The sequence below is a fragment of the Pelmatolapia mariae genome, linkage group LG6 (assembly GCF_036321145.2).
Source record: "Pelmatolapia mariae isolate MD_Pm_ZW linkage group LG6, Pm_UMD_F_2, whole genome shotgun sequence".
Taxonomy (NCBI): Eukaryota; Metazoa; Chordata; class Actinopteri; order Cichliformes; family Cichlidae; genus Pelmatolapia; species Pelmatolapia mariae.
In genome coordinates, this window is record NC_086232.1 from 43,256,449 (window position 1) to 43,273,279 (window position 16,831).

General features: G+C 42.1%; 1 protein-coding gene across 4 annotated transcripts in view; it reads left to right on the plus strand.

Annotated features, from left to right (window-relative positions):
• The first annotated feature begins 310 nt into the window (after window positions 1-310).
• LOC134629582 (SLAM family member 7-like) overlaps window positions 311-16,831 on the plus strand; it is a 37,936-nt gene continuing 21,415 nt past the window's right edge. For 3 of the 4 annotated variants that reach the window (XM_063477047.1, XM_063477049.1, XM_063477050.1), the window contains exons 1-2: window positions 412-616; window positions 15,089-15,397. In XM_063477047.1, coding sequence (XP_063333117.1) covers window positions 580-616; window positions 15,089-15,397 — 346 coding nt within the window. In that variant the 5' untranslated portion in view covers window positions 412-579. The other variant, XM_063477048.1, reaches the window with a different exon arrangement.

Genomic DNA, 16,831 nt, shown 5'->3' on the forward strand with positions numbered 1-16,831 from the left:
ACACTGCACAAAGTGAAGCAGAGGAACAAATGCGGTCAGAGATCAGCTGTGATGTAAATGGAGGAAAATACAAAAGTAAATGTAACAAATTAAAATATGAAATAAAGACTAAATTAAAATCTGAGCGCTTTGGTCATTTTTCATGTGTTTCTATTCTGTATGAAGGTTTAAACTCACAGAGAGCAGCAGACTCTCTGAGATGCAGTCTGACATTTGTAGTTTCCCAGCACAGTAACATCCACCATCACAGCGTCACTGAGATTCTCTGGGTCTTTTACAAAATTCCCCATAATGATAACTCTCGTGCTTTCTTCGCCTCGCGGAGTTTTCCCATTATAGCGTGTATAGGAGTCAGCAGGAGGAGGAGGAGGAGTCTGCCAGCTGCAGCTTGTTTGCAGACTCTCGGTGCGTTTTGGACTAAGCTAGTGCTTTTATGGGTTAATTCCAGTCTGAATTAAAATTAATTAATAATGATAATTTTTCCTCTCGTTTTTCAAAAAGTGTTTCTTTGACGGACAGCTTGTGAGGAGACACAGCAGCAGGGATATTTGGTCATGACCGTCTCCGTTTAACTCTGCGATGGAGTCAAGTATGAGAGTTATTGTCCTTCTCGTTGGTGAGTTTACAGCAGCTGCATTTCACTGTGACAGAGATCAGACAGGCTGTGATGCTCACAGAGACTAACTGTAGTTTTATTATTTACTTCCAATGTGCAGCACTTTGCGTTTAAAGTGTTTTATCATCATTTTCAATTTTATTTATAAAGCGCCAAATTCTCTTATAAATAAAGATGATGATCTACAGATTAACACGTACACGGGCTGCGTCCGTGAAACAGGTCAAAGTAGAAACGAGCGGCCTCGTGAACACTGACCGACACTAAGTGATTTCTATTGAAAGCAGCTTCACAGAGCGACATCTGTGTGTCGTTGGTCAGAGCACCGACGAGCTGCAAGTGTTTAACCTGCAGGTTTGTGTCCGCAAATTAATTTTTTATTAACCAACAAAATACAGATTTAAAACTGCAACGTGCTGTTTGTCACATACAGATTTATGTATTTAGTTCTTCCATTTTTATTCATTTCATGACACATTTAACATCTTTAAGAGAAAAAGTCTCACATTGTCTTCCTGTAGTCTTTACTCTCTCACAGTAAGCTATTCCACTGATACTTGGACTGATTATTGGTCTCACTTATATCCAGGTCATATTCATACACTCATGTGGGACTGTGTGCACTTGTTGGTATTTGAAATATCTGTCAGCTGCAGGATTATTGAAGGATATTTGGCTGTTAATGAACAGCAGAGGACCAAGAACAGAACCCTGAGGAACACCACTTTATAATCAGTGAAACTTTATTTTTACAGCAGCTTTCATGCAGTTTGGTGCAGCAAATAATTTGCAGATAACTGAAAAAAATATATAAAACCAAAGAAACTAATTTTAAACATGTAATAGTTCTTTGGTTCGTCCTGTGCTTACATGAGTTCCTCCAGCTGCTCTGGCTTCCTGCCACAGTCCATAAACAAACAGGAGTGAGATTAACTGGTGATCGTACAGAATAAAGTGCTGCAGAGGTCTCAGTAAGAATAGAAAGTATATGAATATGAGAACATTACAAACACAAATTCATCACATTTAGAAGAAATAAAGTGTTTGGTTCAACACTTGATTAATAAGTGAGACAACAGGCTTGAGTTTAACAACATTTCTTAAATGGGAAAAACAAGAGCGGATCACAGACTTGATGCAAGCATCAAAAGTCAGAGACAGATGAAAAATCAACCCGAGATCGTGACTTTAACTCTGGATGAGAAAGATCCCAGATGTTGCCTAATTTGGTGCTTGATGCTCTCTGGAGACTTAAACACTCGTCTGCGTTCAGCTGCAGAAACGTTTTTGCCATCCAGCTATAATTCCCTTAAGACCATCCCAGTTTATCCACTTCACGTCTGCTATAAAGAAAAAAGTTCATAGTTTAAATGGAGCTACAGCATCAAGTGCTGAGGACGGCTTGTGATCAGAAGCATTAATTATACACTTTTACTATATACAGATAATTATATCGAAGGTGATCTTTGCTGTTTAAATTTGCTGTTCAGGATCAAAACAGTGTTTTTGGTTTTGTTCTGTCTTAGATGTGAGTAGAATAAAAAAAGCAGAGAGTAAATAATCAAATTACTTTTGTTGGTTTATTCGTGTGTTTTAAGCAGGAAGCTCCGTCTGTTTATGAAGAGCACATTAGCTGAACTATGGAGATCACTGACAGTGAAGAGAAACACAGAAGTAACCTGATGATCTGATGTTGTCACTGATAATATTTTGTAGTAAACATGTTGGAACATTTATGTGGACAGAAAAGGTGAAGTCAGTGAAGGACATCAGTCACAGCAAAGATGCAGGAACCAGTTTTCAAAAACTGAAGTTTGAAAGAACCAAAAACATGCGCAGCATCGTTCGTCATAAAGCTTCAGATGAAACGACTGGAGTCCGAATCAAAGCTGTGACCTAGAATAAAAAGATCCTCTAGTTTAGTTCACAGTTTGGACTTTGTTTATTCAAATTCTTCATAAAACGTCAGGAATAAGAACGATTCAAATAGAAAAATAAAAGTTAACTTATCACACAAAAATTAAAATGTGACTAAAAATATACTGAACTTACTTTAAAAAAATGTTTTGCTAAGACACTGGCGGGAAAAGCGGCCCCTCACTTGTCTGTGTCTATATGTCAGGTCGGCTTCTGCAGCTTGGAGTGGTAGTTGTGGGGTCTGCTGTGTGAAAGTAGAGTGTGAGTGTTATTTTTCTTTTTTTGTTTTTATATCTAAAGTTTAAAAATCAAAATGTTATATATATATATTACACACACACACACTGAACTTTAAGTAAAATAATACAAACTAGACTGTAGAGAGAACCAAACTCTGCGCCTAACAGGAAACTACCAACATTTTTTTTTTCTTTGGTCTGCTGGTCACTGATAGCTGTTTGTGACAAACACGATAAAGTCCCTCAGTTATCACCAACAGTCAGACTAATACTCAGTGTTATTACAGGACACAGTTTCTGTTTGCCAAAGAAATTGAGGAAGGTTATAAAGGTTATAACTCTAAGTCCTGAACAGGATGTAGCAGACATGAATATTACAATAGAAGCCATTAAGCATCGATCCAGAGCTGCATCCAGTTCAGAGTCTCCTCCTGGCTCTGACTCAGTAAACATGAAACACTGTGTAAGAAAGACGACATACAAATAACGCATCTGTCTTCAACAAAAGCACCTCGTAGTCTTTACACCATGTTTGGTTGTGTTTTTATTTCCAGCAGCAAAAACCTTTAATATCTTGTAGGTTATCTCACTGTTATCATGTAAATATGCACGATGTGCCTACAGGCTCCAGTATTTCAATTCAATTCAGTTTTATTTACACAGCGCCAAATCACAACAAAAGTCACCTCAAGGCGCTTTATATTGTACAGTAGATCGCACAATAATAAATACAGAGAAAAACCCAACAATCATATGACCCCCTATGAGCAAGCACTTTGGCGACAGTGGGAAGGAAAAACTCCCTTTTAACAGGAAGAAACCTCCAGCAGAACCAGGCTCAGGGAGGGGCGGGGCCATCTGCTGTGATTGGTTGGGGTGAAAGAAGGAAGACAGGATAAAGACATGCTGTGGAAGAGAGACAGAGATTAATAACAGATATGATTCAATGCAGAGAGGTCTATTAACACATAGTGAGTGAGAAAGGTGACTGGAAAGGAAAAACTCAAAGCATCATGGGAATCCCCGGCAGTCTAAGTCTATTGCAGCATAACTAAGGGAGGATTCAGGGTCACCTGGTCCAGCCCTAACTATATGCTTTAGCAAAAAGGAAAGTTTGAAGCCTAATCTTAAAAGTAGAGATAGTGTCTGTCTCCTGAATCCAAACTGGAAGCTGGTTCCACAGAAGAGGGGCCTGAAAACTGAAGGCTCTGCCTCCCATTCTACTTTTAAATACTCTAGGAACAACAAGTAGGCCTGCAGTGTGAGAGCGAAGTGCTCTAATAGGGTGATATGGTACTACAAGGTCATTAAGATAAGATGAGGCCTGATTATTTAAGACCTTGTATGTGAGGAGCAGGATTTTGAATTCTGGATTTAACAGGAAGCCAATGAAGGGAAGCCAAAACAGGAGAAATCTGCTCTCTCTTTCTAGTCTCTGTCAGGACTCTTGCTGCAGCATTTTGGATTAACTGAAGGCTTTTCAGGGAGTTTTTAGGACTTCCTCATAATAATGAATTACAGTAGTCCATTTCATCCACACTGAGTAACTTTAATGCACAGCTCACAGCTATCACAGTTTTTTAGTGTGAAAACTTCCTCGAGCTGGTTGTGCTGACAGATTTGACCTGGATAGTTTTATTTGATATTGGCTACTTTTGCATGTGCATGGTATCTTTGTGGGTTTGAATGGGTGGGTGACTGAACGTGTAAAGCCCTTTGGGGTGCTTAGGGACTAAGTAAAGCGCTATACAGGCCATTTACCATTTATGACCCAAACCAGACATGAAAAAACCTAAACATGAGCCTGGAGAAACTGATACTTGATACTCCACATCCACACGTACATGGGTATTTTTGAAAACGGAGATTTTCTGTTTTTGTGTTTTGTTTTGTTTTTTTGTTTGTTTTTTTAAATCCCGTCCAGACGTAAAGCCTGGGTGGGAAATGGTAGAAGCAGAAAGGAGGCCTGTGTGGAGGGACAGTAACTGTGTGTGTATATGTAAGCTTTTAAACACTGCAGAGAGTAAAATTAATAGTAACAGTATTTTGTATAAGTCTGCCATTGTAGAAATTAATTTCACCGAAACAATAACGTGGCGCGCAGTGTGACGTCAAAATAGGCGCACACCTTTGACGCTGTGTTTTCTCCGTTTTCCTCGTCCACACGTAAATGCAAAAATTTAGTTTTTGAAAATCTCCACCCTGGCAAGCGTTTTTAAAAATCTCCGTTTTCAGTGATCGAAAACGCCGTTTACATGTGGACGAAAGGTGCAAACACATGGAAAAATCTGTGTTTTCAAAAATACCCGTGTACGTGTGGACGTAGCCAAAAGCTGGGTATCGTCTAGAATCAGTTAGATTCCATTTGAATCGGGGAAATTCTCCCTCAGACAGTCAGAAATATTATAATTCTGATCATTTATGAGTACATGTCCATATTTTTAATATACAGCGGTCCCTCGTTTATCGCGGGAGTTGCGTTCTAAAAATAACCCACAATGGGTGAAATCCGCAAAGTACCCAACTTTTTTGTTTTTTAATTATTATAAATGGTTTAATGCTGTAAAACCCCTCCCTACACACTTTATGCACTTTTCTCAGACAGACATGAACATTTTCACTTTTCTCTTGTTTAAACACTCAAAGTTCAAACCTTTGTAGGAAAATAAGTTCAGTGTTATAGAATGAAGCCAAAGGAACCAGCAGGTGACGACGTTTCATTGACATTGTTGTGTTTGTTGGGCAGAAAACTTACAAACATACACTCACTCTGCAAGCAATCGAAGATTTATGTAGATCTGACAAACTGAACACATTCTGTACTGTACAGGAGACGTGGCACGAGATTGATTGACGATGGTCTACAGCCAATCAGGACGCAGAACACAATGCACTGTTTAAAAAAAAAAAAAAAAAAAAAAGCATGCAGAATTGCACCAAAAAAAATCTGCGAAACAGCGAGGCCGCAAAATGTGAACCACGTAACAGCGAGGAAGTGCTATATTTATCTATAAAAGGAAAGCTGACACTTCATCAGAGGTGTGACATCACAGCAGAGGTCTTTGTGTCAAAGTAACTCAGGACAAAACAGAAAAACATGAAGGAGATTTTCCTGTTCTGGCCTTTTATAGCAAATAACCTTAAAATATTCTGCTGTAGAACAAAAACTGAAGGAGACCATGAACCAACATCTGAAGATTACCTGATGGTAAATGGACTGATTCTTATATAGCGCTTTTCTACTCTCCCGGAGTTCTCAAAGCGTTGTATACATCATGCCTCATTCACACCCACTCATGCAAGCACTTCTAAACACAAGTGCAAACTAAACTTCATTCACACACAGTCACACTCCGATGAACACTTTGGAGGCCAACTTGGGGTTCATATCTTGCCCAAGGATATTTGGCATGCAGACTGAGGGAGCCAGGAATCGAACCACCAACCTTTCAATCAGTAGCTGATCTGCTCTACGACCTGTGATGATGCTGCTGAAGTGAAGCAGAGCAAAGTTACAGAGGTTTGATTACAGACAGCTGAGAGTTTTGCAGTTTGGCATCATTTTAAAATGTTTCTTCGGTATTGAACAGCAGAAATTAGGCTTTCTTGTTGGAAGTCATTTAAATAAAATAAAGTTTTTATAAAACAGTGGCCAACAGTGCTGTACACATGTCATGATCCTGGGTCTTATGACCCAGCGTTTTGAAGTTTTAGTTTATGTTCATGTTTAAGCCCTTTAGGTTTAAACAATTTTTAATTTTTTATCATGCCTAGGTTGTTATAGTTCTTTGTTATTAGATTCCCCTCGTGTCCTCCAACCCCTGTTAAGGCTCCCTTGCCCTTCATGTGTTTCATGTCTGTGTCTTACGTTGTCAAGTTCAGGTTGTCATGTCTGTGTCTTATGTTTCCTGTTTTATTTTGAAGAGGTCTTGTGTTTCTATGTTCACTGTATTTAGTTTTACTCTTTCCCTGCGAGCTCATTATGTTCATGTGGGTTGTGCTGTTTTCATCTTTATAGTTATTATTTCCCTAGGTTTCAGTTATGGTTATCATAGGCTTAGTTCTTGTAATATGGCTTCACTGTGTTCCATGTTGTGTCTACTGTGCCTTTCTGTACCATGTTTCAGGTTCCTATGTTCTGTCTCCCCAGTTGCTGTTAAGTTTACATGTCTAGAGTTCAGTCAGTGTGTTTCCTGTTTTACTTTGAAGGTCCGTGTCTCATGTCAGTGTTTCTAGTTTTGCTTCCCTTGTGTCGTCCAGCCTGATCACTCCCAGCTGTGCTCTCCTTCTGTCTCTCATTCCCTCGTTATCCCTTAGTGTATTTAAGCCCTGTGTTTCTCTTTGTCAGTGTTGTAGTCTCCCTCATGGCTGTGTTTCCCTGCGTGTCAGTTTATCCATGTCCCAGTTTAGTTTAGTTTAGTTTTTCCATGCCATTCTGCAATAAAGCAGCTTTTTGAGTTTAATTTTGTTGTTGTGAGTTTTGCGTTTGGGTCCTTCTCCTGCCTGCACACAGCCAACACATGACAACACAACAGTAGACTGGTGCATAATAAGCAGCAAATAATGCTAAAAAAAAAAATTTTCTCCCATGTCTCTCGCGGGGCTCCGTACAAAAGTAAGATTAGATTAGATGAAACTTTCTTAATCCCTCAGGTGGGTTCCTCCGGAAAATTCAGTACAGACGTCAGAGAGAATTCATGACGATGTCTATGTGAAGCGTAGTTTGGATGTTTTTTTTACTGCTGTTTATGTGAATTTTGGAGAGAGATAAAAACCTGCAGCTTCAGAATCAGCGCAAAAAAGACGCAAACACAAAGCGTGGACCCGGCGAAACATCAGAATCAGTGAGCTGTCGGCCTTCAGACCCAACGGCGTGTCGGTGTACGGGCCGTCAGGTAAGAACGGCGACATCTCACTGATTCTGATGCGTCGGCAGGTCTGCGCTTTGTGTTTGCGTCTTTGTGCAGAATCCTTGTACCTGCTCTCATTTACTGTTTTAGCAGTTTGGTGGTTGTTGAAATTTTGTGAGGTTTAACCTGACATTCTGGCGCTTCAGGCAAAATAAATTTATATTTAAAAATGGATTTAGGATTTTTTTTTTCTTTGCATGTCCCGTTTGGTTCTTTTGCCATCAGAATTATTGTCTAAAGGTGAAGAAAGATGCCCAACGGATTTACGATTACCAAATGGACCATCCCAGCCTTGCCGTAATGGTCTATTTGATTCACCTTTTATTGTTTATTTTATTTTATTTTCACTTTCTAAATACGGGACAGACTTGACTGGGGAAAAGAAAGGGGAGAAAGAAAGAAGGAAAGAAAAACACCAGGGAAGAGGAATGGCAATAAAGGGCAAACAACAAAAAACAACAAGACAAACAGACAAAAAATACATATATCAATCACCTGGATCACCTGTTGAGTAAGGGAAAAAAAGAAAAAGAAAAAAGAAAACAAGCAAAAAAAACAACAGAGGGGCAGCCGCGCCACTATCCCGGAAAGAGCTGAGGAGAGCCCCGGATGAGGGGTCACTCAGCAGCCGCGGAGCAGAAGCCGGGGGGGGGGGGGGGGGTTGCAGTAACGTGCCCGTGAGCTCCGCTGGCAGCCAGCTGTGCCAGAGTGACCGAGCGAGAGGCCGAGGGCACCCCACCCCCGAAGTGGCCCGAGCGAGCCCCAGGCTCCAGGCCCCGACAAGCAGCCACCAGGAGTGAGCCGGTGTGTACCTGGACGCCCATCCCCGGACACAAAGAACCACCAATGCACTGATGTCTGAGGGCGTCTGCCACTGGCAGGGGAGGTGGTGGGGGGAGATAGGCCTCCATACCTTGCCTGATACCCAACCTGACATATAGACACAGACATACAGACACACACAGATACAAACATCCATTCCCACCCTCATGCTCTCATATGCAATTACTCCACACTCAACCAACGTGGAGACACACATAAAGAGACACTGTACACACAATCACACTCCCCAAGCGTACTCTAAGAACCGGGTCTAGATACCCTTGCCCCTGGAGGGGGAAACTGCACCCAGACCCAGGTAGTGTTACCCTCTTCCCTGGGGTGGAGAGAAGCAGACCGCCCCGACTCTGCAGCAGCAGGGAGGCCCCACATTCCAGACCCCAGTCGGACGGCCAACTCCTCCTCCTAGCCCCCCCTCTCCAGCAGGCCGCAGAGAACGGGGGTGTGTGAAGACTCCAAACCTCCCTCTACCCGCTCATATGTAGTGTTGATGTATGTGTGTTCTAAGGTGCATTTAAAACCCAGGATTGCATGGAGCTACCTGCCAGAGAGCAGCAGGTAAGCGCATAGCCCCTCCTGATAGCCCTCAATGTATACGTGTATTTAAAATTGAGATGTGGGCAACGACGCCAGGGGTGAGGTGTACACCCTGATGGTCTTCTGGATGCCATGTAGTGTGCCCACCCCCAAGGTCCTATATGTATGTGTAATGAGAGTGAGTAATGTGAATGTCTAAGTTGTGGAACAAAATTGAGGCACAGGCAGCCAGAAGGGGACGGGGGGGGGATGCCTCCCCTGCACCCTGGTGACACACCCCTACCCCAAGGCCCTGCATGTGTGGGTGATTGTGGTGGAGCGGGAAGAGGGAGGCAGCTGGAGATGGGGAGGGAAGGAAGGAAGGGAGGGGCAAGTGACCCCTCCCTGGGGCCAGCTCCCCCGCTGACCCCAGTAGGCACCCCCATACTCTGCAACCCGCCAGGGAAAGGGGGCCCAGGCCCATCCGGACCGGGGCCCAGTGCAGCAGCGCCGCCCGGCCCCACAGAGCCCGGGAGAGTCCACCCGACCCCACCACAGAGAAAACTGCACCCACCCCATCATCCACTCATCTTCCAGACTACACAAGACAATAGAGGCCCAGGCTGAGATCTTCCTCCACCTCTCCTATATCTCCCCCTCCTGCAGACAGAATTCCTGAGGAGAGGAGAGCTCCTGCAAGATGTGACATCCTCCCCCACCAGTTGAAGAGTCCCCCAGGTGGCTCGATGCACCGGCGGCACCCTGCGCCAGGGCTGGGCCCCCATACACCCACCCGCCCACAACCCCGGCAACACACCAACCAGGACCCGAGGCCCGGTCAGGGCCCCAGCCCAGAGACGGAGCGCCCCCAGAACCTCACGCCCATCCCGGACCCACCCAGGGGCAGCCAGGCTACCAGGTCAGTAACCCACATCCGTCAGCACAGACCCTCCCCTAGCCCCGCTGCACGCAGCCACGAGGAAACCGTCACCTAAGAGCCGACAGAGCCCCTAATTGGCCATGACCGCTACCCCGGGTTGAGCCCCCCAAGGAAGATGCTCCTGGGGAACCCCCCGACGCCCTAAGCCTGTCCCTACCTCCACACCAATCACAACAGTGAAGGTGGGACCAAACTATGACCCCCCACCCCCACTAGGTGATGGAGCTGATCAAAGGAGCCCAGAGCAATTGATCTGATGTGGTGGCAGAGGCTGTATCAAGACTAATGTAATCTAATAGATAATTTCTATATTGGTTAGAATTAAGATTATTTTTATTTTTCCAGTTCATGAGGACTGTTTTCTTGGCTATGCATAGGGCAGTGAAAACCATGTGGGCTATATTCTTTTCTGAAGTGACATTATCTAAGCTGCCCAACAAACACACTAAAGGGGAAGTTGGAATGTTACATTTCAGACACTTCGATAAGTCTTCACATATCTCACGCCAAAACTTCTGAACTGGTGGACAGAACCAAAGAGCGTGGATATAATTGTCCGGTGAATTGGTTTGGCAGTGTGAGCAGTTGTTGGTAGACGTAAAGCCCATCTTGAACATCCGATGACCTGTATAGTGTACTCTATGTAGTATTTTGTATTGAATTAATTGAAGACTGGGATTTCTAATTAGATGAAAGGTTTTTAAGCAAATCTGAGACCAGAAGTTTTGGTCTAAGTTAACTGATAAATCCGCTTCCCATTTTGCAATAGGAAGTGATATTGATTCATCTGTTTTAGAAAGCATTCTGTATATTTTGGATAGTAATTTGGGGGTTTTAAGAGTAAGAAATTGAACCACACTTGGTGGTGTTTGTAGTTCAACTTGACCCGGTTTAAATCTCTTTTTTATTATGGATTTAATTTGTTGATATTCTAAAAATCTTTTCTTGTTGATCCCATATTGTGTAACTAGTCTGTCAAATGGAATAAATTCTGTTCCTTCTAATATATGTTCTAAATATTTGATTCCTTTACCACTCCAATCTGAAAAGTTTATCATATTATTGTTTTGTAATATGTCAGGGTTGTTCCAGATAGGTGTACGTTTGCATGGGATTAATGAAGACTCTGTCAACTTCAGAAACTCCCACCATGCTGTCAGAGAGGAGCTAATGTTGACGCTTTTGAAGCATTCATGTCGTTGAATGTTTGAGCTGATAAATGGTAGATCTGAAATCTCTAGATTATTGCAAAGTGCTTGTTCTACATCTAGCCAAGGTTCATCTAAGAGGGTATGTTTTAGCCATCCTGAGATAAACTGAAGCCTGTTGGCTAAGAAGTAGTGCTGAAAGTTAGGTAGTTCTAATCCTCCTTTATCCTTGGTCTTTTGTAGTGTTTTTAAGCTTATACGTGGGGGCTTATTTTTCCAAAGGAATTTGGTTCAGATCTCTAGATTCATATATGTCCAATCTTGTGGCGGTTTAGTTGGGATCATTGAGAATAAATAATTTATTTTTGGTAATACCATCATTTTTATAGCGGCAACCCTTCCCATGAGTGATATGGGTAGACATTTCCATCTAGCCAGATCGCCTTCTACTTTCTTTAACAGTGGGATATGGTTTAATTTAGTTAGATCTGCAAGGTTGGGAGAAACATTATTACCTAAATATTTTATATTTATATTTATTTTTTTTATATATTTTATATTTCCTGATTGCAGTGGTGTAGAAGAAGAATTATGGATTTAGGATTTAATGAATCGATATCACGTTATCCAAGCCAGAATTGATAAATCAATAATTCAAACCCACCCCTGCAGCTGAGAAAAATAAACATGATGCCACAGGGGAAGCAAAACTAAACACACAAAACAAAACAGGAAACATGAAGAGATGTCAACCGGGACACACAAGCTTGGTATGAAAGACAGAAAGAGGGAGTGAGGAGGAGGAGAGGGAGGAAGCATGAGAGAGGAGAGGAGACTACAACACAGGAAGAGGGAACGAGACATGATGGGCGTACATGACAGACGAGGGAGACGAGACACCGAGCTGAGACGACATGGAAACAAATATAACTAAATATAAAATCAAAGCAAAGAATAATTAATACGAACTAAACTTACAAAAAACAAACGAACTACAAAAACATCATAACCTAAATATCCTCAGGTTAGTGACATGATTGGGTCTAAAGAGAGTCTTTAGTCGTGTCCAAATTCATGGGCTGCATCCTCCTGAGGACCCGGCCTTCACGGTCTACATGGGCCGGGTCCTCAGAAGGTCGGGTAGGCTGGAAGTAAACGGCTGTGAAACTGGACGGTCTAGCTTTCTGATTAGCGTCATCCATGTCTCGGTGGAGTTTAATAAACTCGGCCGTCTGCTTCTTGCTATCTAAAATATAACAGGACACTGGTGTAAACTGTCGACCGTCTCACACTTCTGTTGAATCAGTTTTCTGTTTGACGTTTATTCAGCTGTGTGAAAACCAAGGAGGAACCCACCCGGGGGATTAATAAAGTTTTTGGTTTTTTTATCTGTTGGAGATTATGTATGTATGTATGTTATGTACCATGCATCCAAACGCGCTCCTTCCGGTTGTCACCTATATCGGTTCCCCCAGTTCTGCGAACTGTTCATTCTCGTTTACGTGCCCCACCCTCCCTCCTTGTTCTCAATTCTTAACTTCTTCATTTCTATTTAGTACACGGGGATCTGCCAGGCCCGGGAGCCTTCGCCAGTCCCCTTCGAGGCCTTCCCCAAACCTCAGCTCAATTCATGTCCAAGCATCACCTTTACCTACTAAAACACTGTCAAACCTAAAATGAGGATGTGGGCTCAGCTAGTGAAATCTAATCTAATAACTTTAATCTCAGCCAAACCGATTTAGTCAGGAACAAATAAAACACTGAAAAAAGCCAAACAATAACATTTTTAGGTTGTCTAAGTGACTTATATTACGTTTAACCTGAGTAGCCAAAGTTCACGGTGATCTGAAAATGATGTGCCCGGAGCTGTGCTGTTCTCGGCGGCTTCGGTGACCCTCGAGCTCCCGGCTAGCTATCGAGCTGGTGGGTAACAGACGTCTCCGAAAACTTCGGAGCACTTTTGCAAATATTAGTGATGAGCCGATTGATACTGAAATATCGATTCCTCCCATACCAGTAATTTATGTTCTAGAATCAATTCTCATATTAAAATATCGATATTTTATTAATTTTGGGTAATTTTTTAGTTTATCATTTACAGGAACAAAGTGGAAAGAAACGATACCATTCGGATTGTCTACATTCGAAGGAACTACTTCCTCTTCTGCCTTTCATAGTCATGTGCGAAATACAGCTGTATAAATGTGTGGCAGCCCCCAGCATGCGCACTCACAACAATGACTGAGTGTAAATGTGCAGACATACATGTGGCAAGACAGTGAGGTGTTGTGGCAACACCACTAACCTCGTCAGACACCTCAGAGTAAATCATATCACACAATATGACGAGCGTATGTTGAGGCGAACTGAAGAGGAGGAGAGGGACAGGTGCTGCTAAGGCGAGACAGACGTCTCTAGAAAGAGTCCTTTAGTGCTGCAGGCAGGCAACGTGTTCAAATAGCGCACAACTTCAGTTTGTTTTTTTTTATTTCTATATATTAAGTGTGCATCATTAAGTGATAAGAACAAGTAATCTGACGTCCTGCAGATATTTGAAGTTTACACAGCCACATTCTCACCTGAAAATATGTTAAGAGTTTATTTTGTCACCCAGAAAAATTAATAAGAGTAATATTAAAACTTAGTAGCGGTCGCCATTCTTAAAAACGGGAATTGGCTGAGCCGCGCTATGAATTCTGGGATATGGTGGGCCACGAAGGACACATCCGACCCATCCTTCAAATTCAGGGAAAAGAAGGACGCAGTTGTCATCTGCATTCGGAGGAGTCTACGAATTTGGACAGCCTTTGTCGCGTCGCTGTGACGTAATCAGTCTACAAATGCGTCCTCAGGAGGATGCAGCCCATGAATTTGGACACCCCCTCAGGCTACGTCCACACGTACCCAGGTATTTTTGCGTTTGCACTTTTTGTCCACATGTAAACGGCATTTTTGATCACAGGAAACTGAGATTTTTAAAAACGCCTGCCAGGGTGGAGATTTTTGAAAACTCAGTTTTTGCGTTTACGTGTGGACGAGGAAAACGGAGAAAACGCAGCGTCAAAGGTGTGCGCCTATTTTGACGTCACACTGTGCGCCACGTTATTGTTTTGGTGAAATAAATTTCTACAATGGCGGACTTACACAAAATACTGTTACTGTTAATTTTACTCTCTGCAGTGTTTAAATGCTTACATATACACACACACAGTTACTGTCCCTCCACACACAGGACTCAGTTCTGCTTCTATGCGCCATCTTTGTTTACTCTTTCACACCCAGGCTTCTAGACTTCTGATTGGCCAACTTTTCCACACGGTTAGGAATATGTCGCCACATGTTGCTTTGGCATGTTCCTTGCAGCGTTTTCCTTCATTTTTGGCGTTTACGTTAGGACAGGATTTTTATTTTTTTTAAACAGAAACAGAAAATCTCTGTTTTCAAAAATACCCGTGTACGTCTGGACGTAGTCTTCGAGAGGCCGAGTTTCTCAGAAATAAACAAGTTCATCAATCTGCACATCTGCAGAGGCTCCATCAGAGCTGAAAGGTGGATGCAGAGGAAACATGAGCCCGTCCAACGTTTACAGACGTGTTGCTGCCATCAGATTAAAAATGAGCTCTCTCAGTTTAAACATGTAAAATGTTTTCTATCTTCTATTGTGAATAAAATGTGGCTTCATGAGATTTGAACATTATTTGACACCAACAAGCTTTTTGCAGCTGTAAATGTTTAGTTTGTCACAACCAGATCAAAAAGTAAGAACTTGTTGTGATTTGTGTAAAATGTGTGAGGCTGAGTTCCTCCTGTCACTGATGCAGCTCACATGTATCAGCCTCACCCTCCTCGTGCTTCATGTTGCCTGGATTTAATCCTCACTTACTTTCTGTGGCTCTTTGTAAGATCTCTGATCACTTTCATTAAAGTTCTCACTGACTGTTGGATCTCTTCATATTTTACAGTGATGAGATTTTCTGCTTCTGAGGAAGTGAAGAAGAAGCTGACGGGCACTGTGGGAGGAAATATCACTCTACCTGACTCTGTGCAGGAGGAAGAGTTAGGATTCCTGTTATATGAAGGAACGAATATTGCTATGGTGAATAATGGAGAATTTAAAGTATTAGAGGAAGTATACAAGAACAGACTTCAGTGGAACAGAAACTCTGGACTCTTTACACTCACAGAGCTGCAGAGGAACGACTCAGGGATTTATACTGTCGACTCTAAAACAGGAAAAGGAAACAGGAAATCATATAAGCTCACAGTGTACGGTAAGTCTGATATTTATTCTGGTATGTATATTTTTGTGTAACAGCTTCATATGTGACCTCAGTCTGTATGTTCCTCATTAGTTTGGTCACATCATCCCTTCAGAATAAAAACAGCTTTTTGTTCTTATAATCCCACAAATGTCTGGTGTGAAAGGAAGAATCAGCTTTGACTTCAGTGTTTTCACCAACATTACTGATCTGTACAAAGTGAATGAAAGAACAGGACAAAGCAGAAAGTTTAAACACTGTTCTTAGAAAATCCTGCAGAACAACTGAAATTAACACGTTTTTATTTAACAGCTTTTTTTACCAAAACACAAAACTTCCTGTTTACTTGAACATGTTTCCCATTTCATGGTCACGTTAATCCACAGAGAAGTAACACAAAGTCTCATTGGCCATGTTCCCACTAGTGCCTAACTATGGACCAATCACAGCTCAGCACAGCACCCTGTGAGTTTCTAAGGTATTTCACTTCTTTATGAAGCATTAACAGTTACTTCTTACAGTGAAACATGTATATTTGAACAGCCCAGCTGCCACCTGTCAGTCTTGTATGGCCTACAGTGTTACACAGCCTAACAAGCAGAACAGACACTTTTATTTTGATGGGTTTGTTGTTGATGGTGACTTCCTGTGGCTGCTGCTGTGAGAGGAACACATTACAAAACACAAGCTGTGGTTTCCACTCATGAAGCAACACATTCTGCTGTAATGTTTGTGTCTGACTACAAAGCTGCTGTCTGTGTCATAGAAACCAATGACAGTCGTGTAGTTATGGGAACGCACCCACACACAGAATAATGTCCCGTCTTTGTGTTTCCTGCTGTGAGTCTGTGGAATAGGAAACCTTTCAAATGTCCAAATAAATGGATCAGACAGCTGATGGAGCTGTCTGATCCACAAACATGCTGAGCTGCAGCTGCATGTTTGTTTGCAGTTCAGTCACTTCCTGAGAAAAATGCACGACTTCATATCTTTGCAGAGACGTGAAGGTTGAATTAAACATTTATAGCCTGGATTTTAAATCCTGATTTATAATAGAATTATAAATAATTACTACTTCTTTGGTGATGCTCTGATGGCTCCTCCAGTTCAATAAATTCACTGTCCTGTGTCTTCTTCACATTAAATTTGGATTTTTATCATCTTTTCACATCAGAATCAAAGTGAAACTAGACGAATGTGGACAAAGCATCATGGATGAGCTGTGGTGCACAGCAGGAGCCTCAGGAATTTAACCTGTTTAAAGCTTTTTCTGGTTGTTAATGGGCTTTTTTCTTCCTTTAATGAGGATTTGAATCAGAGTGTTTGTTTCTTCTGTGTCCTCTTCAGCACCTTCTACTGATAGTGATGCTAGTTTGACAGGAAACCTGAGAAATCCCTCATAAACCTTTATAATGAGATTCAAATGTACAGGTCCTTCTCAAAAAA